The sequence below is a fragment of the Actinia tenebrosa genome, unplaced genomic scaffold, assembly GCF_029948245.1.
Source record: "Actinia tenebrosa isolate PJP-AT-01 unplaced genomic scaffold, QUT_ActTen_1.0 PGA_scaffold4__44_contigs__length_22323623, whole genome shotgun sequence".
Classification (NCBI taxonomy): domain Eukaryota; kingdom Metazoa; phylum Cnidaria; class Anthozoa; order Actiniaria; family Actiniidae; genus Actinia; species Actinia tenebrosa.
The window spans coordinates 2,681,457-2,707,363 of record NW_028292581.1 but is presented as its reverse complement, the minus strand read 5'-3'; the positions used below and the strand labels follow the sequence as shown (position 1 = coordinate 2,707,363).

The 25,907-nt window shown below is 38.9% G+C and overlaps 5 protein-coding genes across 5 annotated transcripts; 3 read left to right on the top strand and 2 right to left on the bottom strand.

The window, feature by feature from the left end:
• Positions 1-441: 441 nt before the first annotated feature.
• Positions 442-3,792, bottom strand: LOC116301805 (major facilitator superfamily domain-containing protein 6). The gene is made up of 2 exons (XM_031710922.2): positions 1,905-3,792; positions 442-1,110 (listed from the first exon to the last, which is right to left on the bottom strand). Exons 1-2 carry the CDS (start codon positions 3,364-3,366, stop codon positions 896-898), a joined length of 1,677 nt encoding a protein of 558 aa, XP_031566782.1. The 5' UTR covers positions 3,367-3,792; the 3' UTR covers positions 442-895.
• Positions 3,793-4,171: 379 nt separating this feature from the next.
• Positions 4,172-7,384, top strand: LOC116301800 (major facilitator superfamily domain-containing protein 6). The gene is made up of 2 exons (XM_031710918.1): positions 4,172-5,835; positions 6,307-7,384. The coding sequence occupies exons 1-2, from the start codon at positions 4,326-4,328 to the stop codon at positions 6,693-6,695; spliced, it is 1,899 nt and encodes a 632-aa protein (XP_031566778.1). The 5' UTR covers positions 4,172-4,325; the 3' UTR covers positions 6,696-7,384.
• A 1,040-nt stretch (positions 7,385-8,424) lies between these two features.
• On the top strand, positions 8,425-12,283 carry LOC116301798 (uncharacterized). Its single transcript, XM_031710916.2, has 2 exons — positions 8,425-11,229; positions 11,655-12,283. The coding sequence occupies exons 1-2, from the start codon at positions 8,523-8,525 to the stop codon at positions 11,966-11,968; spliced, it is 3,021 nt and encodes a 1,006-aa protein (XP_031566776.1). The 5' UTR covers positions 8,425-8,522; the 3' UTR covers positions 11,969-12,283.
• Positions 12,284-13,801: 1,518 nt separating this feature from the next.
• LOC116301804 (major facilitator superfamily domain-containing protein 6) lies at positions 13,802-17,182 on the bottom strand. Its single transcript, XM_031710921.2, has 2 exons — positions 15,310-17,182; positions 13,802-15,232 (listed from the first exon to the last, which is right to left on the bottom strand). Exons 1-2 carry the CDS (start codon positions 16,814-16,816, stop codon positions 15,012-15,014), a joined length of 1,728 nt encoding a protein of 575 aa, XP_031566781.2. The 5' UTR covers positions 16,817-17,182; the 3' UTR covers positions 13,802-15,011.
• A 2,905-nt stretch (positions 17,183-20,087) lies between these two features.
• LOC116301803 (major facilitator superfamily domain-containing protein 6-like) lies at positions 20,088-24,061 on the top strand. The gene is made up of 2 exons (XM_031710920.2): positions 20,088-21,851; positions 22,918-24,061. The coding sequence occupies exons 1-2, from the start codon at positions 20,348-20,350 to the stop codon at positions 23,217-23,219; spliced, it is 1,806 nt and encodes a 601-aa protein (XP_031566780.1). The 5' UTR covers positions 20,088-20,347; the 3' UTR covers positions 23,220-24,061.
• Positions 24,062-25,907: the final 1,846 nt, after the last annotated feature.

Here is a 25,907-nt window from a genome sequence, read left to right as displayed (position 1 = left end):
ACCAACGAATGATTAAACAATAGGTGAGGGACAGGATTGGGACTAGACAATGTTGTCCGTCGTCATGGTACGAGGTTGGGAATGGGGGCTCTGGAGATTTTTTGCTTCGTATTAGACGTCAATATAGACCTCTTTAGCTCTGGCGTAATGTTTTACAGGCCTCGTGTTATTCTTTCAGCGAGAATAATATTCTTTGTTTGAGTTGTAGCCATATTCACGCGTCTTCTCGTGCTCTACTGTTAAACATATAAATGATACTCTATGGAATGTCACGTGGTCTGAAATGAAAAAAACACCAAGCTAAATGAAAGAGGTCTATTGTTGAGTTTACCCGTTCCTTTTCGTTAAAATGTTTTTGTTTCACCTCCAGATTCTTTCGACAAGTTTGCAGTGCAATGATGATGATCATAAGGAGAGGCCATGCAATGATACAGAATTAAGTTGAATTGTAGCCATTATTAACAACAGCTACAGATATGTTTATTTTATTTTGCAAAATTCATAAGACAACCAGTATCGTGAAGCTGAACGAATTTTTAACATAAATTTTGTATTTACTGATTTGGGTGACAGAAAAATCTGTGGCAGCACTATTTTTTAAGAAGCTCATTACTGAATCCGGATTCCTCAGCTTGTCTTCTTTTTACATTCATCACAGGGTCGTAGCAAGGTCAAAAATATTGAGGGACGGGGGGGGGGGGGGGGGCTAGGGCTCTCATGCCACGCCCACAGATATTGAAAGATAGCCAAACGTTCATTTGCATCATAAAAAAGAAATTAAACCTTAAACGGGGCAGAGACAGGGGGAGTGGGAGCCCTCATTGCCCGTCCTCTTGCTACGGCCCTGCATCATCTCAAAAAAATTATCGTTCTTAGAGCGAACGTTCAATAATGATTAAGATTCTTTCATATCAATTGGGGTCCATTCTTTCTTTTTCTTTTCGTTTCTATTTACGAGAACATAAATCATAAGAAACACGAATAAAAAGACCAAAGAAAGTAGTGCGCCAAAAAAGAATGACAGGACAGCACCGTACTGGTCGATCATGACACCTCCAAGAATAGCACCAAGACCTCCTCCTAGTCCCCAGTAGATTCCTTGTAGAATGCCTGAAATGAAACGTAATGAAACGTTATTATATTAACCAAATTTGTTTTCGCACGAGAAGAAGACGTCCGGTGTAACACGAAAACCGGACCGGGGCTTTCAATAGCAGATATTTGAGTTACACTCGTCCAAAAATAGACCTCAAGCAAGATGGCGTTTTATACCTACCCTTCTAGTATGCAAATGTTTATTATTGTCTTGGTATTCTCAAATGAGTTTTAACATTTGAATATGAAAGAGATTTTGAAGTGGATTGTGGTAGGTATGAAATGTGGTATGTGATAGGTATGAAACGTTATTAGGGTCATAGGGTCTATTAATGTCAGTTCAGTCTATACATTTCATTGTATTGAAACAAATGCTTGAAGGGGATAGCGTGAGAGATCTAATGTAACTCTAATATCTGCTCTCGTTTTCGCGCAAATAAACCAATCGACTGGTCAGCGAATGCCCATGCCTGGTACGGCTGGACTATCTTTGGCTACAAATTGGCCGCGTTGTTTCCCATGCGAGGCTAACATGGGAATACAAAAGAAATGACACTTTTTTCTCGATTGGATTTGTGACATTTCTTTTGTATTTTCATGTCAGCCTCACACTCAAGGGTCCGTTGGGACTGCGTTGGTGTATAGACTTTAACAAGTTAATGTAAATGAAACCTATTTTAAAGATACTCTGGCGTTTCGGGCGTTTCGAAGAATGACTAACGTAAGTATTCTCACTTTACGAAATTTGTAGACGGTGTTTAAGTTTTCTTCTTCTTCACTCATGATAATAATAGTGTTAGTGCTCATACCTTGCATAGTTGCGGCACCACTCATGGGCGTGGCCCCAGCCATATACGTCACACAAGTCGACCAAGAAGTCCCGTATGCAAGACCTTCCAGCAACTCTAGAGGGAAGGCCCATAATGGATTGCGCATGGTAGCTAATGAGATAAATAGCACAAAATACGAACTGATCGACATAAACGATACAAAAACATGCCCACAGCGATCTGTCATAAAAGAATTTAGGAAAAACGCTATGACAAGTCCTGTTGCTCTCATAAAAGTCGCCGAACCCATTAACAACTTCGAGGCTCCAAGATCTTCGAGATACCAGTTCAAGAAGTTAAAAAGCAATCCATTACTAAAACCTAAAAACCAAGCTATAGTCATGAAGAGAGAGTATTTTGGATCTAGGAGGACTTTCCATACAGCGCACTCGTCGATTTTGCCGCCATTTTTATCATCGTCGTAGTTGAACTCAAATAAAAAAGCCGCAAAGATAAACGCTAAGCCCATTACGACGGCGAATATGTAGAAGAGGTAGTTGTAGTCGTTCATTGATTGACCGCAGTATGTGTATCGTGTTGTTTCTAGCAATGCGCCTACGATGAAAGATGCTGTTGCATATCCAAGCGAGCCGAATAGTCTTGTCTTCCCGTAGTGCTTTTTCCTTTCTTGTAGCTTTTGTAAAAGAGCGGTGTCCGCCAGAATGAACGTGGGTGCCTCGAGAAACTCACCAACCACGATAAGCACCATTAACCATATGAAAACCATGTTAATCTCGTGGGGATCACGAACTATTTGATAATGCTGGCTTGCTGTCGTGTTTCCTGAAGAGCGTCGTTGTTTTAGCGCTTGTTTGTCGGTATTTTGAAGCGATTTCCTCGGAATGACAGCTTTATCAAGGCTTTGTGCAAGTTGGTAGGATTTTGTAGTCCGACTTTTGATAAATGATTCCATTTTCTGTTTTGGTATGTTGAGGAATTTGCTCGAATGGTTTTGCATAAACTCGGCTTCAGCTTCAGGAAAATCAGCAGCTCCACCAGTCATACCAGTTCTAATTACAATATTAGTTTTCACCTTACAGACCGTATTATGAGGTTTGGGGATCAAAAGAGCTAACGTCATTACTAGCCAAGCTGTGATAGAGAAAAGAAGAACGGCTTTGCGTGCTTTGAATTTGTCCGAAAGAACAGACCAAAATGGAGCGCTCGCGAATTGAATCAGCGGACGAATTCCCGCCAAAAGTCCAACCAGACTAGCATTGAGTCCAATCTGACGAAAATACAACGGCATATATGGGAAAGACGATCCAAATCCACCGAAAAAGAAAAAATAGAACGCTTTATATGCAATTGTCGTCCGGTCGATTTTAAACTCGCTTTTTAGCTTCTGTTTGAAAGTCTGTTTCTCATCGTCATCTTGAAGGTCTTGGTTTTCTTGTTCGGCATCCTTGATCAGAGTAGACTCTTCCATTGTAGATTGCATTTACACTGTAGATATTCAATTAAAATCGACAAGTTCTTTACGTTTCCTTTCGAAAACAGGTTATGCCGTATAGCAGGGTGAAGAAGAACCTGTTGGAACCTGTTAAAAATGAAAGAATAATCATAATATTGTACCTTTATTTATTGATCCATAAAAAAACGGAAATTTTTAATATGCATTTATGTCCAATTCAAATCTCTATGTTCTCAAAACGTAGATTTACTGATGAGAACGTTCTGTATTAGCTTACAGAAGCTTGGCTAGTTTTATGCCTTTTATTTGATCAATGACTCTCTTGTTGGCAGGTCACCAATCTCTGAACGTCCCAGAATGCAATGCTATAAAATAACTTCTTCCCGCAGGGTTTCTAGTAAACTGATATGAATACTTGTAAGCCTTGCCACCGCCTCAATTTCTTTCAAAAAATCAACCATGCAGGCATCTTCTGGTGAACAAAATCTATAACTTTTAAGTTATTTTACGTGACTTTAATTTGAAAGTAAAATTTCTTTTATTCAATTGCGATATGTTAAACTCACCAGTGTAAACATATTTCAGTAGACCGGCAAAAATAAATCTATATTCCAGTTTCTAGTTTCATATCGTCTATTTTAATACTTTTTTTTTTTTTTTTTTTTTTTTTTTTTTTGTAATTAAGTACTAATTATTATATTTTTTGTCTCAGTTTTCCAATATTAAAAGATGCTTTAAATAGCCACCAGCTATTTTCCCGCCACCCGCCTCAAACACAACTTCCCGGATGTCCTCTTTGTAAGGAATACGATTTCTAACAAAAAAAAAAAGAATTATAAAAACCAACAAAATAACAACGTTTATTACTTAGAATACAATCTGATCTCATGGCAAGCTCTCAACCATATGTATCTATCAAAAGCCAATGTTCACACGTCTGTGAATAAGGTCATCGGCAAATTAGGTTCTGGAATAACAAGCTATAAATGGCTGTCGAAGCGAGTCACAAGAAAGTCAACTTCACTGCCTCCACCACATGCGAGAAAACAACTAGTCTAGAGAACCACATGTTGGCCAACGACAAACTAGTTTTACAACAGAATGGAATCGCCGCAAGAATTAACACTGACCTGTTGGTCTTCAAGTATTTTTATTTCTTATTTTACGGTGCTGTTGGAACCACCTTTCCATTCATGGGGCAATATTTTCGTCAGATTGGACTCTCCGATGGACAGGTTATGGCGTTAAATGGTGTCCGCCCGACTATCCAGCTACTGTTTTGTCCCTTGTGGGGAGTTCTCGGTGATCGATACATACCTAAAAAGATGCTGGTCCAGTTTTCTTTATTAATATGGCTTATCATGACTATCTCGATGGCGTTTCTCGAACCAACAGATCAAGTCTGCCAGTTTGTACGAATAAATCAAACCCAGACGTCAGTTATAAATTCCACTACTATGAAAACGGGATTCTTCAGAAAAAGGCGTTCGGATATAGAAATAGAACAAATCCCATTACCAAAAACTGAAGTGCTCGCGTCGGGAGCTGGAGAAATTGCGAATCAAGAAGAAGCTCAGATATCTGGGAGTGGATCTATAACAGAGACAGAAAAAGAATCAAACACTATAGAGACAAAACAAGAGCGCCCAATAACTGAAAAAACTTCAATAGAAAAAACGAACTCAAGAAAGGATTCTGAGATTAAAATCCAAAAACGAAACGAGCTACGGCAAAGCCCAGAGACTTTGAACCAGATATTTCTAACAGCTCTTTTTATCATTCTTATTATCGAACTGTTCGCTTGTCCTCTTCTTGTTCTTGTGGACGCTGTTCTGTTAAGTAAACAAAATGAAGAAAACTTCTCGTACGGACAGCAACGAGTATTCGGTTCGTTGGGATATTTTACATTCTTTCTCATTGTCGGTGCTCTGCTGCAGAACTCTTTCCGTCAAGTTTGCGATGACTACAACGCTGATTTTGTGATTTGCTTTTGCTTTTTTGCTTTGATTACAATTATAACACTTGTTGGAACTGTGAAACTACCTTCCATGAAACACATGCAACTCCATTCAGGAACAAGACCTTCGCGTAGACTTATTTCTATATTCTACAATAGACATTATGTGACACTTGCCTTGTACATTATCATGATGGGTTTTGCTCACTCCTTATTGGAAAATTACTTCAACTCGATTCTGATGAGCTCAGACGTTCCCTATAGCTCGTCCATGATAATAAACTTCTTTCGGTTTATGGGAGAGCCAATAGCATTGTTTTTCAGCAGTATGATCCTAAACAGAGCAGGAATCATTAATGTGCTGTTTGGTATTCCTTTAGTGACGTCTTTGAATTTGTTTTTGAGCTCATTTGTGTCCAGTCATTGGCACGTTATTCCACTTGGGTTTCTGGACGGGTGGACTTATGGGATATCATGGGTGGCGTGTGCTACGTACCTGATTGGATCAGCCCCTGATGACTGTACTGCAACTGTTCAAGGTCTGTAAGGGGGTACAATTTTCTATATTCGATTCCATTTAACGTTAATTGATTCGCTATTCCACATTTCTCAATCCATCTCTCATTAATGCATGCATTCATTTATTGACTGCTTCCTTACATCCGGCTTTTTTCCTATTTCCTTGCTTCCTTGCTTCCTTGCTTCCTTGCTTCCTTGCTTCCTTGCTTCCTTGCTTCCTTGCTTCCTTGCTTCCTTGCTTCCTTGCTTCCTTGCTTCCTTGCTTCCTTGCTTCCTTGCTTCCTTGCTTCCTTGCTTCCTTGCTTCCTTGCTTCCTTGCTTCCTTGCTTCCTTGCTTCCTTGTTTCCTTGCTTCCTTTATTCAATTATTCCTGGACACCTGACCTGATATGGAAGCAAACTTGACACTTCGCTCCATCGTCTGTTTACCTCTTCATCCATCCCTTCTCACGATATTAACTTTATCCTTGGGAATATTTTTTTATATCGTAGGATGCTTTCAAAGTGCTTACTGGGGACTCGGAAATGGTTTCCACCTTTTGATTGGCACCAGTCTCTTTGCATTGATTGGTCCTACTGCCTCTCTACGTCTCATCACCATAGTAGCACTCGGTACAACAGTCATCTTTACATTTGGTCTACGAGATCTTCACTTCAGTGAGCGAAATTATTACACAGTTCTAACAAGCAAATTCGAGAGATTATTCGAAGGACGGGTAAAATGCGAAGTTGTTCCTCCATCAAAGGGCTGTGGTTACAAAACAAGCGAGTTGTCATCGCTAAAGAATGGAGATTTTGAGAAGAAAGCAGGGAAGAAAAGTGTGGGCGCGAAGAAAGAGACCAAGAAAATAGAAAAAGAACGCAAACTAGATAATTTATGAATACAGAGAAATCTCATAACGGTTATTTTAACGATCTCAGGATCTAATGCGCTATGATAACCATTTTTCAATGCTAGACATTATTGTGTGTCATTAGCGATCCCATACAAAAGCGTATGTTGTTGGTTATTGCGTGCGACTTCAATGCATTTATAGCCAGTGCAGCAACAAGTTGGTTGCCAGTTGGCTGGCAAGATGTAGTTGGAAGGCTGGTTGGTTTTGTATTTATGGGTATTTAAGGGTTTGGTTAGTTTTTTTGTTTTTTTTTCTCAATGCCTGACATATATATTGCCTTATTTTACTTTCTGTGAACGTTTGTGACCAGCTGGCGGTATTTGATACTAATCATATACTCCTTGATGACCAACCATCAGAGTAATGGCCTCAGTTCTTTGCACCGAGACCGGCCACTCTTAGTCCGAATTGTGTTCGATCGCTTATCATCAGTGACCAAAATTCCATCGTGATAACGTTGTGTTATTTAAGTCAGCTGCTTTCAAAACCATACAAGCTTGTAAACATCAGTTGTCGCCTTTTTCACAAACCTGGCTACATGGTTGTGTTTTATTGATAACATGGTACGAGGATGAGGTCATTATACCAGTGACCATGCATGCTCTAGCAGCCTTCAATGTCACAACTAATAAACCAAGCTTTACAGATGATTCAATAAAGCGTTTTCACACTCATATACTATAGATTGATTCAATTTGCGATGACAAGAGAGAGAGAGAGAGAGAGAGTTACCAGATATAAAGCGCAAAATTCGGCAAAAGGGGAGATGGTTAATAGATGGAAAGTGAATGAATGGGAATATAACAAATTAAAGAAAAACGCAAAAAATGTCAAATTTACACACACGTGCTATCTAACATGGCTAGCATCACGTGATCAGGATCACATCTTGTTAGATTGAAGTACGTTTGTAGACATGCTTAAGGCCCATATATATCCATAGGTCACAGTGCCAAGACCATGAGGGATATCTAGAAACAAAACAGTAATAAACCTTTGAATCTTTTCTTGCTAAACCTGCTTTCATCAGGTGCTGTTATAAACATTTGTAATCATCAAACCAGACAGACGTGATTATCACCAAAATGAGTGACCTCAGTATACACAATCCAAAAAATTTTTCACTGGTGAGAAAATAATTTGAATTAGAGAAAATAATCAGTTGTATGTGTAGTCCTTCGTTGATTTTCGTTACTTAATGTAGAAGTTTTTTTTTTTTTTTTTTTTTTTTTTTTTTTTTTTGCACAATCTGACTCGGGAGAGCCTACGAGCAAGAGCAAGCAAGCAGTTGATGAAGTGTATTTATAAAAAATACTATAAATCAGAACAAAACAGAACAGAACAACAATAGAATACAATAGATTTTCTGAATATATAGGTTCTCCCAATTTAGGAATGGTTGTCATTAAAGAGAAACACCTCTACACTGAAGTGGCCGATCTCCAAGTTTTCAAATACATTTTAGACTGCTATTTTGTTTGTTTCATGAACACCAATTATAATAACGCAAGACTGTATCAGCTGACGAAATGAGCCAATAGGAAGAGGTTTTGCACTGGTGCTTACTAAACCTGACCAATCTCGTTTTGATCTCTTGTTTTTTGATCTGTTCCAAGTCATTTGTTTTCATAATGAATTATTCATCGGTCACCGGTAAGTTACTTGTAAAGGTGACAACATGACCCTGTCTATGTTAAACCACTTGGATCTTTTGGGACCAAAACACGACCACGAACTAAGCCAAAGTAAATCTTCCGATACATAAGACACTTTCACGATAATCTTTTCACATCGAGTAATGCACAAAATTGGATGAAGATGGGTTGTCGAAGTTTAAAGCCTCTTAAAAAGGACAAATCTCAGACGTTTCAAGCAATCAACAAAGATCTTCTGCCGTTCAAGGCCTTCTATTTCTTTTTTCTGAGTGGATTTGGCTCGTTGTTTCCTTATTTGCCAGTTTATTTTCGACAAATTGGACTACCTGCAAGTCATGTGGGATTGCTGATAGGCTTGAGACCTATCGTTCAGCTTGCAAGCGCCCCATTTTGGGCCATCATGGCTGACAAATACAAGAAACGCAAAGCTATTCTGGTTATGTCAATATTAGCTTGGCTTGTGATGACTTTAGCTATGGCTTTCGTTGAGCCCACTGATGGGATCTGCGAAGTGCGAGCAGAGAATGAAACCACATCAAGATTCGTAAATTATACAAAGATTAAGACAGGGTTCTTCCGACGTTCGTTTCCTGAAGAAGAACAAGAGAATGTGTTGGAACAGCGGAGTGCAGACCTCGCTGCAGCTTCAATTATGAAGCAAGTGTCTTCACAAGATGCGTTAAAAACAGAGCTTCATCTTGCATCTTTTCAGAACGTACTGGAAATTAAAGATATATCGAAGCCAAATCATCCAAACGTGGTTTCCACGAAAACAGGACAAACAGACACCAAGGCAACCTCAGACTTGGCTTCCTCATCACCACCAAACTTTTCAAATGACAAAAATATTTTTCGTGTTGATAAAAAACCATCTGATCCAATCGATATTCAACCTGACTGGAAAAATGATCAAAAGAAACTGAAAAGGAGTAAAGAAGGGAATGTTGGAGGGTTTGGCAATAGGAATCAAAATCCACAAAATAATCACATCGACCAAAACAAGAACGCAACAGGAGACGCTGTGTCACAAGTCAATAATAATTCTACCATCACAGATAAAAAGTCAACATCACGTTTTGAAAATTACAATGGTTATCATTCCAAAACTCAAAGAACACTACCAAGACTTTTAGCTTTTACGAAAAAGGCGATTGCAACAGACTTCCAAAGTAAAACGAGGAAAATTCCAGGTTTTTTAGTTGCGAATGTCAGTCAAGGGGACAGCAAAAGTGGCAAAAAAACAGGTGCCAATTTGACAGAGATTAATAACCAGCACGATTCTACGAGCCAGAAAGAAAAAAATCTTCATCAAGAAGATGCTATGCTCCTTTCGTCTCCTCGTAAGACAAGGCACAAAGTAAGAGGAATTGTAGTTCAATTTTCCCAGGGAGATTTTGATAACTCCCATTCTACCAAGGAACAGAACGTTCCTACTCACATGGAATCTGGAAACAAAGAGGTTGAGAGTGGAAGTGCAGAAGTGGAAGCGTCTGGAAGTCACGATGGAGAAACATTGACCACCAGTTACACAGAAAACGTCAAAGATGCTGCACAGAAACTTAAAATACAAATCGCAAAAAGTGTAAACTTTTTAAGTAGCATGGCTGAAAATTCAAGCAAAAGTCTTCTTCATCAAACTATAGCGATGTTTTCACACAAAAATGCAACAATTCCAACTAATTCAGAAGACCAAAGAAATACTTCACAACTTTCCAATGCATTCAGAAACTTAATCAAGTTGAGCCAAAAGTATATCTCTTCAGAGGTCCCTGCTGAAGGTTCAGCAGAGGGTTCCTCTTCTCTCCACACAAAACACGATTTTACTAGCTTGGCTCATTTGATGCTTAACCAAAAGGATGACTTAAAAGACTTGGACAATCTCCATCAAGAAAAGATGGGAAATACCAATAAGGATGTTATTCATCATAACGTTTTGCCCGATCATATCTTACAATACAGCCATAGTAACAAGACAACGGTATTACAAGACGATAATGTGCAGGAAGAAGTTACATCTGGCTCTGGTATGGGAATCCTACGAGAGTTGGCGCCTCCAACTTCAGAATCTCCAATCAGCCAATTTAAAATAAAGTTTATAAATGTCCTAAATTCGAACAAACTAGAAATGAGTCGGATTTTTACAATTTTGCTCATCATAGTGGTAGTAGGAGAATTTTTAGAGTCGCCGTCTTTTACATTAACTGACGCTTCACTTCTCGAAATACTCGGAGAAAACCGACGATTTTACGGAAAACAGCGATTGTGGGGCTCGATAGGCTTCGGAGTGTGTTCGTTTATAGCCGGTCTTTTGCTGGAGCGTTCGGGGCATGTTGTTTGTGGTGAACAGTATACGGATTACACGATTTGTTTCTGTTTTTTCGGTATCCTGATGTTCCTGACTCTTTTCGTTACCACCTCGTTTGACTTCCATTATAGCGACGTACAGTCTAGTAGCGCCAGTGTTTTGTCATCTTTATGCAACCTGCACTATGGATCGTGCCTTCTAGCTGCTTGTGTTATGGGAATAGACTTCAGTATGTGTCATAACTTTTTAACCTGGTTCTTAGATGATCTTGGAGCCACTAAGTCCCTAATGGGCCTGGCTGTAGTCTCACGCGCATTTGCAGATACAATTACATTCTATTTCGCTGGTTCAATTATCAAAGCTATTGGTCAGATTCGCGTGATGATCATGGTGTTCATATCGTATACTGTTATATTACTTACATTATCTATTCTTCATAACCCTTGGTGGGCAATACCTGTTGAGATTCTGGACGGGATTACGTATGCAATGGCATGGTCAGCTTGTACGTCTTATCTTGCTGGTGCTGTCCCTGCTGAGTCTGTGACAACTTTACAAGGTAAGCCTTGAGGTGAATCAGAATCCCACCCTTATGCCTATTAAATGATTTTTAATTATTCCTAAGGAAATGAAAACAAAGAAACCGTGGCTAAAACAACACAGAGGTCACGTACCCTCCAAGATAAAAATTTCACTGTAATAGGCCCCGGAGAGCATCTTGCATATGGACTCCTTTCCTCTCCGGAAAACGACCAGAAACCACAAAAAAAAAGTTAACCACTACGACCACTAATGCCCAATTAAAAGCTAGTTAAGTCTGAGGTGTCCTTTGGGGGGGGGGGGGGGGGGGGGGGGGCACCAAGGATTGTCCCTAAAACCCGCAGGGTCATCCTAATTTCATTTAGAATGGGGACTTGATATTTTAAAACATACCTCATGATCTTAACAACCATGTATTCATCAGGGTGTTTTGTTTCTTGACAGGGATCCTGCAAGGCATCTACTGGGGCCTAGGAACAGGGTCCGGTACCATCACAGGAGGTTACCTCATCCATCATATCGGTGCCGTCTCTACCTTCCGCATGACTGCAGCTTTTACATTCTTGGTTTGTGTTCTGTTCAGCACAATACAGTGGAAATGGACCAGTGGAACAGCTAATGAATACCCACAAACCAAATATACTTACTTGCCAGCAGTAGAGAGTAAAGATACTGAAACTCTTCTGAGAGGATATGAATTACCGAGGGACAAAAGAAGACACGAACGGACAAAAACTAAACTGAATAATCCTTACTGATCGATAGCATCGATATCTTTTATCGCAATCATATGCCTTTCCTGAAATAAAAAAGAAGGTGCATTATGGTCTAGCTTTGGTACAAGCATCTTTCATTCATATTGCCTCATATGGTGTTGTTTATACCAAAGCCAGACCACAATGCATCGTGTTTAACGAAGTTAAGAAAGGTGTGCGCACTGATCAATGTCTTTTATAGGATACAGACAATGATTGCACAACCAATATAGATTTAACTGGCTATCAATGTCATTTCCACGAATGGAATTTTACCACCTGACTGAATAAAATAAATAAACATGAATATTAGATGAATTAGGCATTAAGGAAAGTGCTTGCCCTTCACTGAAGGCTATTTTTCTCCAACGAAGGACTAACGTCCGAAACGTCAGTATATACATATATTATGTCACCATATTACTCTACACGTATAAGAAATGGACCCCTTCACTGTAGCAATTCCAAAATTGCAGCTCAATTTGTATATATATGACAATATAATGAAGGCTCGGTATTCCACAGCCGTTTGTCTTCTAAAATACTCCCATTTCGAGTTCCCTCAGTCTTAGCCTCGAATATTAGTAGAAATGTGTTGTTTTCTTTTATTAAGGCCCATTGTATAGTAGGGGAATGTACGTCCCGTACCCAACAATCATGAATGTTAGATCTTATTAACCGAGCGGGAGGTCTGTACGGGATAATCTTGACCGAGGTCTGTACCCGACCGAGGTCAAGATTATCCCGTACAGACCGACCAAGCTCGGTTGATAAGAGTTTTATTATATGACCACTTTTCATTGAAAAGGACAAAATGTTTTTGCCGTAAGATTAATATGCGATCGGACCGGTTAATACCGGAGAATCTAGACCAGTCCGCGATGCGATCTATCCAATAAGATTGCTCGATTTGCTAGTGTCCAGTCTCTAAGATTCACGGTCATATAATAAAAGTTAATACAAATTCCACGGGTTTTGGTTAAATAGCTAAGTATTATAACGCACAACCGAGACTAAGGCGGAGCAAAGAGAACTCGAACTGAAGTCTAGACCCCCTTTCACCGAGTCCCGAGAGGAATCGTTCTGGCACAAGAAATTAAGACACGGCCTATTGCTTTGTCCCTCAGAACAATTCCTCTAGGAAATCAATGCAAGGGATCCAATGAGCTGCACTATATGTCTCTACCTCTGGAGTACATCATATACTGTAGTAGTACCAAAAACCTTTCAAAAAGTCCCATATTTCATTGAATGGCAAAGTAATATGCGGACGTCAATTACTGACAATAACTTTTTTTCAAAATTACGCGACTAGAATGAGCCAAAATTGGCTCCCGTCAAAATAAAAATGTTCAATGGTCTGAGTTGGTAGTAATGCATAAACAAAAGGGTAGCCTTAATTACTGACACCCTTCAAAATTACGCGACTATGTGACGAGTCAAATATCAGGACGGATTTTGGCTCCCGTCAGACAAACGTTGAATTGGTCTGAGTTGGTAGTTTTCTGAAGAAAGGAAGTCAAACACAAAAAAACTAGATAGTCTATTATTTGCTTGTTAGATATTATGAAATGTGTGTAAACAGCAGAGTAGCCGGTATCTTTGAGTGTCGCCTTAAGCTTTGTTATAAAATAGGTCCAATATTCAAAGATGAGACCAGTTGTAGCCTGGAAGAAACTTTCAGTTCACTCGACTGTATCTTTCATTTGCATGTCACGGTATACTTAGCAATCGGTGCTAACAGTCCTGTCAAGATTAATGGAACAGTGCACCTAACATTGAGAAAAGCCCCTAGATAACCTTAGCTAATGAGTCTTGGATGATATCGTCTTAATATAATTTTTTAATGCTTTATTATAACCTTATAATCTATATTTATAAACAATAACATAGAAGTATACAAGTAGAAAACGGCTGGAATCAGAGAGAAATGGCCTCATGGGTTCCAGGCAGCGTCTGTACCTGTAGAAGAACTCCTGAACTAAATCCCTTCTGTGTGATCAAACAAAAAAACTTTGCTTTCTAGTATAGAAAAATAAAGGTTTTCCTGACTTTTTTCCATCGATTCATTCCCAACTGAGGTAAGAGATTTGCTGCAAGGGTTCCGTATAGTTTTTATCGAGTCATTAGTGTCGAATAGCAAATATTCGATGAATAAAGGATACGGAAAATTAAAATTATTATATGTGACGTGTTCTGAAGGAGAACACAACATCTTAATGGACCAGGAACCCCGCCTTCCATTTCATATGATGTTTTCCCATATTTTATGAACTGACCATGTGTCATTCTATTGAAAATAAGATTCTGTGTTTGAGTCGTATCCATAGTCATGTGTCTGTCTCATGAAATGATACTCTAGGGAATGGCACGTAGTCTGACTGGGCAAAACAATACCGACGCCGAAGCTAAAGAGATTTATCGAAATTCGGCCTGAATACTGTACTGGGACCCATCACATTGTAGTGTTATTTCCAGTTTCTGTAACATGTATTACATGAATAACCTAGGAGTAATACTCTTCTCCTTCTGGACGATATATTTAGCTTATCATATTACATTAAATTACAAACTACTAAACAACAAGGCATTTACAGTCTTTCTTCTTAGGTCAACAGCTCGCTATCTGTGCGACTCAAGCACTCTAGATCCTCCCTGGCAACAAGATACCTCTTGCTCCAGTAGACCTATCCCGAATTCGCTTGACTGACCACGAAACAATGGCTTGAAGTCGAGATTGAACTTGATTCTTTTATTCATCAAGTTCAACCTCGACTTGAAACCATTGTTTCGTGACCAGTCAAGCGACTGATTCGGGATAGGTCTATTCAATCATCCTTCTCCATATGCATTTCTAATCGCGGGACCTATCTTTCTTTAGCTTGAGGGGCAATGGTTCCCTTAACCATATTATTTCAGGATATATAATATGTTGTGCAGGACAATTTTGTGAAATTAATAAAAGTCAATGATTAATGCATTTTTATCAAAGTTTTCCTTACTGTTCGTTTTTACTGGATATCATAAGCTCTTCCTCGTCATAAGCCTAATCCATAGCAACCGGTTCGTATTGGGAGTCTTTACGTTTTTTTCTAGCAACACAACCGTCAGCTATTGGGTAAAAAATTAATAGGATAAGGAGAAGTACAAGCGAGGCGAAGGCAAAGAACTGGAACGTTTTCTGTGATCCTACAGTATGGTACAGGTGCCCGCTAAGGATTGTTCCTCCTCCATTACCAAGTCCATAGAAAATTGCTTGGAGAATTCCTGGAAAAAAAGCATTACAAGATTTTTTAATTATTAACCGTATATAGAGTGACTTTCAGTTTGACGGATAGTCTTACCTTGCATAGTTACAACGGCACCTATCGGAGCACCAATAGTACTCATGTAGTCGATACTGTTAGACCAAACCAGACCATAGATCGAACCGTCAAGAGCTTCCAGAAGTACAGCCAGCCATGGTGACTCGATCACAGAATACCAGTAGAAACATGCGGCATATGACACCAGACAAATGGCCATCGTGTTTAGATTGCCAAGGAAGCTCACGCAGACTCCGCCACAGAAGAAGAAAATCATCTCCCCCAGCTCACGGGCTGCACCAGCTGCTCCCATCACTATAGAAGACCCTCCTTTATCGTCGATATACCAGTTAACGAAATGGAACAATAATCCATAGCAGCATCCAGTGAATATGATCGCTATCATGAAGATGCAATGATTGGCACAACACAATTCGTTCAGCGCTTTTCTGAATGATGATTTGTGATGCTCTTCGTTTTCTTTAAAAGAAAACCAATACGAACAGATAAAAGCGCAAGACACAAAACCAAAATACACGTAAAATATAACGTCATAATTGGGTTTTAAAAGTCCACAGAGAATAAAACTAGTCTTGAAGATAAGATATCCTACTATAGCAGTAGAGATGGCCCATCCTATCGCTCCCCATAATCTGATCCGTCCATAGTAGCTTCGATCGTCTGCAAGCCTATTGAGTAGAGATGCGTCAGAAAGCGCGTACGTAGGGGATTCTAAGAATTCTGCTATAACGATAATCATGAGAAAGATCCAAAACATATAGGTTATTTCTTCATCATCTACTTGTGTTATGAAAGATACGGTCTGATTGAGGCTGTGAACATAATGCTTAACCGTAATAACGTTAGATATTGTTCTCTTATAATTCATTGTCTCAAAAAGGATGCGGTCTGATCCAAGTCTACTCGAGGGATATTTGGAACGAAAAATCTCATCCCGGTGTCGAATGTTCATAGTTTTTTCAACGAATTCCTTTCTTTTCTGCTGTCTAGACATCTGTGATCTCTTGGCCGGTTTCACAGGGTTTTCCACTTGGACGAGTTTGTTCTTCGGGACAAGATTCGGTTTTCCAAGACTCGTCACGAGTGTCCATTCATGATTTTGGCTTTCACGTGGCCTCCATAAATCACTTGTATACACACTTGTCATGTTATTAGTAGAATTAGTATAATTCTCGACACACAGCTGTTTGTGAGGAGTGACGAAGAGAAGGATCAAGGCTTTGATCAGCCATGCTAATACACCACACATCAGGACAATCCTCTCTGCCTTGAAGCGCTCTCCAATTGCAGTCCAAAATGGTGCTCCAAATAACTGGATGAGTGGTCGAATACCAACTATACTACCGGCCTGGAAGCTCGTCAAACCATATTGCTTGAAATAAAGAGGTAGGTAAGGATAGAATGATCCAAAGGCACCATAGAAAAAAAAAGAAAATCCTTTGTAGGCAAACAAATCTCTCTCTACCAAACATTTGAACAAGTTAGCTTTTTCAACGGCTTCTTGCTTGCTTTTGTCAGACTTCATATTTCCCCAATAACACGCGCGTTAAAAATTGAGCCAGTAATGCACTCCGAGCCTGATTAGAAAGATTTCGACTAAGTGCAGTCTGTCTTACTGATTTCTCTCCAGATATTTACCGTTTGACTATACTGCTGAACCGTATCAGGACTTTCCATACAATCCTTGACATATGCAAATCTAAAATTCTTAATTAGAGTTTCAGTTTTGAGCGTTAGAGCACTGTTATCGGCGGAGATTAACTAATATCCTATTGTTTATTACAGCTCCTTCACCCTAGAACTACTGGAATCTCTTGGGATTTCCTCTTTCTTTATGCTGATAATACAAATAAGCCTTAGCGTAAAATCTTGTAAATCAATGATTTTTTTCCCCATTAGAGTCTAATCGCCTAGATTATTTTGCAGGCATATACGGACCATTTAGAGCTCGTCCGTTATGGTCGAACGCTATTTCACATTCTTCCTTTTTTCTGAATAAATCAAAAACTATGTAGCATGCACTTAACATATAAATCAAAAACTATTCATTTTGCTGCGAAACAATAAGTTGAAAACTGACTGAAAAATATACGGGCGAGAGCCAACCTAAACTCGCAAGCAAGATTGACCATTATAAGCGGGTTTAGGTATACTAAATAAAAGAAGAATTTGCAATAATAAACGATATATAGAGTATATTATGTTGATAAACTTTATTGTTTTGTAGACTTTTGATCATAAAGTACGTGACATCAGTGTGATATCAGCAGGCATTTCCGATATGACTGACTAGGCAAAAGTGATTGAAGGTCATTTTGTCTCACTGCGGGTAGCATTTGATTTCCGCTGTGATCCAACCAACCAAAAAAACAACTTGCACCAAACAAAGACTACAAGATTTCACTTGGATCACTGTTTGGTGTTTGCTTTCGTAGATTTGGCGACTGGAATGAGGATTAAAATAAAAAATAAGAAGAAGCGCAAGCCATTTTTTCATATTCTTGGATCTTGGCAGTGACCTTTTTCCTATCGCTAGCATTCCCGAGAGGAATTGTTCTGGGCGACAAAACAATGGATTTTCTTTTTTACATAAGAAAAGACGGCTTATCTTTTTGTCCCCTAGAACAATTCCTCTGGGAAATCAATGCAAGAGGTCTATCGCCAATTGGCTCACGAAACGAGCTTTTTAAAAATAGGTGCATATACATAAAGACTTATACGTAGTTTCATGGTAGTCATGTTGAAGAACAGGAACATGGTAATGTTTTTCCTTGAAAAGCCGTATGACTTTTCCCCGGCTTCTCTTGTTTTGCCCCCACAATATTGGGTAGCCAAGAAACCAGGGTCCCTCATCTTCCTTAAAGGTTTAGATTTTGCAAAAAATTGATGTTCGAGAATTAGCATTCAACAGATTAAAATAGCCGTTATCACTTACGAACAACACTCTGGGCTAGTCAGTATTTGATGAGACTTTCATAAGCTGTGTGCACTGAAGGTCCTCCGGTATTGATACTAGCTGTAGACTAAATGAAAGCAGCGGTAAATGGAAAAGGAATGGAAATCCAGTATCAAATAGGCCTCTTCTGAGTTCGATAACAAAAACAAGATGGATTGTGTTCTATAGCCCCAGTACAAACAACACCCCATGGTGAACATAAGATGTTTGTACCACTACCGAAGATAGACCACAATGCGCAGATTGTTTGCGGTCCCAGAAACAGTCTACAAACTGAAGTGAGCTCAATATGTGCTTAGAGATGAAATAGCTATTAAACTCTGTTTAATAAACACTGCTAAATCCCATTTATTATTATCTATTATAATATGAGATGCGCGCAGCAGTACTGCCCTGTTGGGTGGATTAATTTGTTAATCATCTAAACTAGACCATATCAATTAGATGAACTAAGCAAAATCGATAACCTGTGGAATGATATGTTTAAATTCGAAGCCCATTAAAGTAATGGGCGTATTATATTGAAGTATACAAAAAAGAAAACGTGCGGGCGTGTGCCTGTGAGCAGTTATTAAGCATGTGGGTGTTGGCAGAACACGAGAAAAGAGTTAGGAAGAGCACGACGCGTAGCGGGGCTTCTCAACACTTCTTGAGTGTTCTGCCAATCCCCAAGTACTGTGTAACTGCACACAACACAGCAAGCATTTTTCTTCTTCTATAAAATAGTAATTAAAGTAGCGGTTATTTTGGATACAAATGACAAAAAAGAAACTGCGTTCGTGTGCTGTGGGCTCTCATAAGTATACTATGAACACGCTCAGATCGCAAAATTAATAACAGTTATTTCATGAAGTCTAACAATGGTGCATACGACTGATTGTACAACTGAAGAAGCCTGAACACATTTTGGGTTTAAAGAAAAATGTACATTTACTAATTTGAAGTAAAATTAACAATGTATAAAACAGATGCTTGTTGAGAGAGTCCGGAGAGAGAGAGAGAGAGAGAGAGAGAGAGAGAGAGAGAGAGAGAGAGAGAGAGAGAGAGAGAGAGAGAGAGAGAGAGAGAGAGAGAGGACGTTCGCATTGTTTGTGCGCACTATCTGCGCTTATGGCTTGATGTGTGACGTAGGGTTTTGAAGATCAATCTGACCGCCATTATTCATGATTTTTATTATAATAAATTGAAAAAAGAATTGAAAAAGCTTTCAATGTACGATATTTGGATAAAAAATAAATTAAAAAAAAAAAACGTATTCGGATGAAAACTTCAAAGTATGTTAAGGCCAAAAAGTCACTGAATGTTGCTTGATGGCTAAAAATTCGAGCTAAAACAGGATACAAGTTGTTTGTACATGAATAGCCAAATACACATGATATTATTTTATCATCGGTTACAGATGGTTGTTTCAAGAAATGCTTGGCAATCCATTTAGCTTTTCTACAAAAAAATGACTAATGGATCCTCAAGCAAACATGAATTTTTGACGAGAAAGAGGTCACACTTTGATATCATCTCACTTCCAAGTGATTTCGAAGACCCCCATCGAGCTTCTATGTTGATATTATTCCACCATGCGACGTTTGAGGAAAAAACATTCATGGGAAATGGAATCGTCCTCAAGCGTCCTTAAACCTACGACCAACGTGGCGAGAAGCGGTGATTTGGTTCGTGGGCGAATATGCTTCTGGGTCAAAGGCGCCTTTAGAAAATGTTTTCGATAATTATAACAATATTGACCTGATTATGATAAATCATGTCAATACCAAGTGAGATTCATAACACGCCTTTCTGTCTCAAGTATATATTAGTATTCTTTAGCCGATTCTTTATGCAAAGACATTGAAACAGTGATTATACGTTATATATCTGATTACCTGGGAAACGAATCTGGAATGACACAATGTTGTCGTATAGGCATAATTTGTGTATATTATTTGTGAGTATAAACGAATTTTGCGAACCCTGAGGTCTCTCTACTAAAGCGTAGCGATTGTTTTGAAGCAATATTCAGAGAGACTTTTGATATTCACATTGCACACGTCACTCTAAAGGACACAGATTTTCGTGGACTGTTTCAGAGAAAGAATAGGTCTCTTGATGCAATCGAAGATGGACAAATCCACTGGAAAAAAGACGCGTTCGTTCAAATGTAACGTAGAGAGAGATTTGTTTGCTTACAAAGGATTTTCTTTTTTCCTTTATGGCGCCTTTGGTTCATTCTATCCTTACCTACTTCTCTATTTCAAGCAATATGGTTTGTCGAGCTTCCAGGCCGGTAGTATAGTTGGCATTCGACCACTCATCCAGTTATTTGGAGCACCATTTTGGACTGCAATTGGAGAGCGCTTCAAAGCAGAGAGGATTGTCCTGATGTGTGGTGTATTAGCATGGCTGATCAAAGCCTTGATCCTTCTCTTCGTCACTCCTCACAAACAGCTGTGTGTCGAGAATTATACCAACTCTACTAACAACATAACAAGTGTGTATACAAGTGATTTATGGAGACCACATGAAAGCCAAAATCATGAATGGACACTCGTGACGAGTCTTGGAAAACCGAATCTTGTCCCGAAGAACAAACTCGTCCAAGTGGAAAACCCTGTGAAACCGGCCAAGAGATCACAGATGTCTAGACAGCAGAAAAGAAAGGAATTCGTTGATAAAACTATGAACAATCGACACCGGGATGAGATTTTTCGTTCCAAATATCCCTCGAGTAAACTTGGATCAGACCGCATCCTTTTTGAGACAATGAATTATAAGAGAACAATATCAAATGTTATTACGGTTAAGCATTATGTTCACAGCCTCAATCAGACCGTATCTTTCATAACACAAGTAGACGATGAAGAAATAACCTATATGTTTTGGATCTTTCTCATGATTATCGTTATAGCAGAATTCTTAGAATCCCCTACGTACGCGCTTTCTGACGCATCTCTTCTCAATAGGCTTGCAGACGATCGAAGCTACTATGGACGGATCAGATTATGGGGAGCGATAGGATGGGCCATCTCTACTGCTATAGTAGGATATCTTATCTTCAAGACTAGTTTTATTCTCTGTGGACTTTTAAAACCCAATTATGACGTTATATTTTACGTGTATTTTGGTTTTGTGTCTTGCGCTTTTATCTGTTCGTATTGGTTTTCTTTTAAAGAAAACGAAGAGCATCACAAATCATCATTCAGAAAAGCGCTGAACGAATTGTGTTGTGCCAAACATTGCGTTTTCATGATCGCGATCATATTCACTGGATGCTGCTATGGATTATTGTTCCATTTCGTTAACTGGTATATCGACGATAAAGGAGGGTCTGCGATAGTGATGGGAGCAGCTGGTGCAGCCCGTGAGCTGGGGGAGATGATTTTCTTCTTCTGTGGCGGAGTCTGCGTGAGAATCCTTGGCAATCTAAACACGATGGCCATTTGTCTGGTGTCATATTCGGCATGTTTCTACTGGTATTCTGTGATCGAGTCACCATGGCTGGCTGTACTTCTGGAAGCTCTTGATGGTTCGATCTATGGTCTGGTTTGGTCTAACAGTATCGACTACATGAGTACTATTGGTGCTCCGATAGGTGCCGTTGTAACTATGCAAGGTAAGAAACTATTGATTGAACATACAAGTTTGGTGAGAACGGGTGGTGTGCACTGCTAACGTCGTTGCTTCTCACCAATAAGACCCGGGTTGAATTCCCAGTGTCGTATCTGAGTGGAGGTTTTCTTTTGTTCTCTCCTGTGATTCTCCGATTTTCCTCCCTCCTCAAAACTTAATTTCTAAATTTCGGGCTTTCACCTAATATGGAACTTAAGGTGGCTGCCTACTTTTGAACGTTCGATTTGAGCCCACGATGTGCGCGTGCTCAAAAACCGCTGAAAAATCTACAAGATTTTATTGAAGAACCATACGCGTTTTGAGCTTCAACAGGGCAAAACCCTCAAATTTTGCACGGGACTCTATATTTTTTGATAGCTCATTCGAAAAAACTCCTAAAAATCAAGGTTATATCAACATTTTAGGAAAAGTTTAAATCAGGAACACGTGAAAAATAGATTTTTGTAGGGATTTTTGTTCGACTTTATGAGATTTTTTAAGAGCACCGAAACTGCAAAATATGACAAATCAATGTATCTCTCTGTCTTTTTGTCGAAAATATCTATGTATTATTGTAGAAGGATTGACTAGCCTTCGTTCGTGCAAATATATAGTCTGCAAATAACTATTATCTTATGAATCTTAAATTTTTTTCTAATCACTTCCGGTGGCGCAATTTTTACTCCAAAAGCTCGTGCGTAGGCTCCCATTAAATGCTGATTATCTCGAAAACGAGCTCGGGACACCCTATTTTTCTTTCCAGATTTGGAATCAGCATTAAATTTCAATTCGGAAAATCGAAGTTTTAAGAAAAGCTTAGATCAATTTCCAAAAGTAGGCAGTCACCTTAAGGTTCCAGCCTGTGATATAATGGTTAAAGCCAACAGATCTTAATTGTCTTGATTGCACTGTTAATGAGAAGGAGGAGGAACGTTTCCAGCATTGAAGACGCAACAAACACTGTCTTGTCAGTGATTTTCAATCTGCTTTCAAAAGCTATTGATAGCCAGACTATTCATTAGTTGGTCTCAGTAAGAATCTTTTAATATGTGTGCGGGTTTTTCCCCCAGGAATACTACAAGGTCTTTTCTATGGTCTTGGTAATGGTGGAGGAACAGTTCTCAGCGGTCACCTGTACGATAAACTAGGGCCACAGAAGACGTTTCAAATCTTCGCCAAGGCCTCGCTTGTAATTCTGTTTTGTCTTCTGCTGGGTTATCCATTTGCTAGCACAGGTTTTGCCAGGCAACGAGAGCACATCGGCGAGACAGAATACAAGCCAGTCGTTACGGATTCACACGAGGACGAGCCTGCAATCGGTAGTTCCAATGAGTCAGCAAAAAAAGAGCCTGCTCTTGATGAAAGTCAATAATTTGGAGTTATAAAATATATAATTATCTAATTTGGGGACTCAAACTCTCTGTAAACTACCCTGCTGACAGCGGAGTCTCCTTTTAATGGCCCCCGCCGAGCGAGAGAAATGAAAAGATGACTCTGCCAGCTTGCAGGGATACCTCGCGGAATGACAATGAAACAGCCGCCATGTTGGTTGATCTTACAAGAGAAGCTGGATGAACCGAACATTGTGACTTTGACGTAACTTGCACCCCAAGATTTTAAGTTATCACTGAATTTTTCAGCAAATTTCAAAAAGAGACAGGCAATGATGTCAGTGGTGCATTGAACTGGAAGCCTGAATCTAGGAATACAAAATGACTTTTTGATGTCGAATAACAAAATAAATCAGTATTTAATGTTTTCCGCACTCTTTTCTTAATATATTTAAATTCCAAATTTAGCCTCACATAGACGGTTATCAGTCTTTCTTTGAACTTAGGAAATGCGAATAATTAAAACTCGGATTATAATTTTAAATAATCTCATATAATTATATGATTCTAAATTAAGTCACAAAATAAAAGAAGCGCATTACATTCCCTGGCTTAAGCCCGCGCTTAATCAACATCCAAGTCCACGATGTCAACCTCAAATTGGTCATATAGCCTGTCTTTCGTTTTCTTTTATTATTATTATTATTATTATTATTATTATTATTATTATTATTATTATTATTATTATTATATAACTTCTTCACTTGATGTAGTATTCCGTGTCGCTTATTATTCATTGAAAATATTAATTTTAAATTATAAAATTATATAACTTATAAATATGTTGTATAACAGATATACGAGGGCCGTAAGTAGATATATACATGTCAACAGTTATATGAATGGAATTATGATAAAATAAATCAAAAATTTAGAATTTCTCACTTCAAATATATTATCAGTTGAAGGGTATGTATACAGTCGCCATATAAGATTACCATGTGTTTTAATTAATTCTTAGGTGTCGTTTATCTCAATACAATTTTATTCCAAAGTTTTCCAGCAATTACGACCATGAAACATTAACCAATTGACGTGATGGATTTTGAACGATGTTTGATGTTTGCCCAGTTATGAAAACGCATAATTACTTGTAAAGCGCATTGTATTTTTCTTAAAATATTAAAGAACTGATTCAACTAGAAATTACTCACCATTTAACTCCTTCAATCAATATATCAAAGCACATGGCGGATTTTGGCATAGCCTGTTCGCTCCGGACGTCTGTCACGTCGCAGGACCTCAGCAACTCTCAGTCAAAATTTTATCGGTCATTTCAGGAATGTTGTCTTGCACTGTACTAGAACTGTGAGAATAGCGGTAGATCTGGCGGAGCTATACTTTTCCAAAGAACCACGATAGCGCAGGGGAGGGGGGCGAGTAGGTTGTGAAATACGAAAATGAGAAGAGCAACCAAGAGAGTACATCGAAACGATACTACAATACCCAATTATGCCGGGTAGCCGTATGACCATATTGCAGGTTGAATAGACCTAATCCACTGTTTTCCCATTTCAAGTCACTTGTCATTCCCTAGAGTATCATTTCTTTGTTTAATGGTTGAACACGAGAATACGCATGAATATGGATACAACTCAAATAATCTTATTCTCAAGGGAAACGACACGTGGTCTGAAATGGGCAAAACATTACGCCCAAGTGGATTTGGTCCTGTGAACTATGCTAATAAAAATTCTCACATATATACATACTGAAATTAAACCTGGAACAGTACTCCATTGTTTACACCTTATTTATTATCTTTGCACGAAATGTCATGTATCACCTGAGTGATAGGTTCTCTCATTTGTACAAGACACTAAACAAGATTAATAGACCGTTTTCTCAAGGTTGCGTGCGAATCCAAATTTAAGGAACTTAATGGTGATGATGATTAGTGATGATGCCTCCTTTTAAAATCATAAATTCTCCACTGAGCGCCACTGAGTATGTCATTGAAATATCTTTGCATTTCAAGCGTGATCAAGTTTACGAAAATAGCTTTTGTACAACGTTAATGCAGGTAGTATAGGGAGCGGGATGGGGGGTCTTGCCCGAAATCCGTAGATGGAAATGGGTTCGATGCCGAACTGAGACTCTCCTTGCACCTTTGAAAACATTGTGTACGTCTCCATGGTTAGCGCAATGTCCCTATCGACCACCAGAAATCAAGACAACCACGTAATATCACAAACGAAGTAAAAGATCTCGAGCACTATTTTTACTATTCCACAAGTTTGTTTGTACTATTCTTCGTTTGCAATAGACGTCATAGCCGCCGCCATGTTGGAAGAATTTGACAAAAGATTTTTCAATGAATTCTTTGTTATATCTTCCAACATGGCGGACATCCCTTTTGTTATTGTGCTCTCTTGGGATTGATTGGAAATCAAGAATAGCTAATCCCCAATACTAAGTCGCCAGTCATTAATTATCTCCTAGGAGATAAAGATTAACTAATCCTCTAAGAGGCACTATATTTTTTTATGATTCCCCCTTATTAGTGGTTGCTACTGAGTGATTCCCCTTTTGATTCCTGTCAATATTGACCTGATCCACCCAAGAGGCACTATATATCCTTATGATCCACCCTTATTAGTGGTTGCTACTGAGTGATTCCCCTTTGATTCTTGTCGATAATCAGTTCATCCCCCAAGAGGCGCTATATT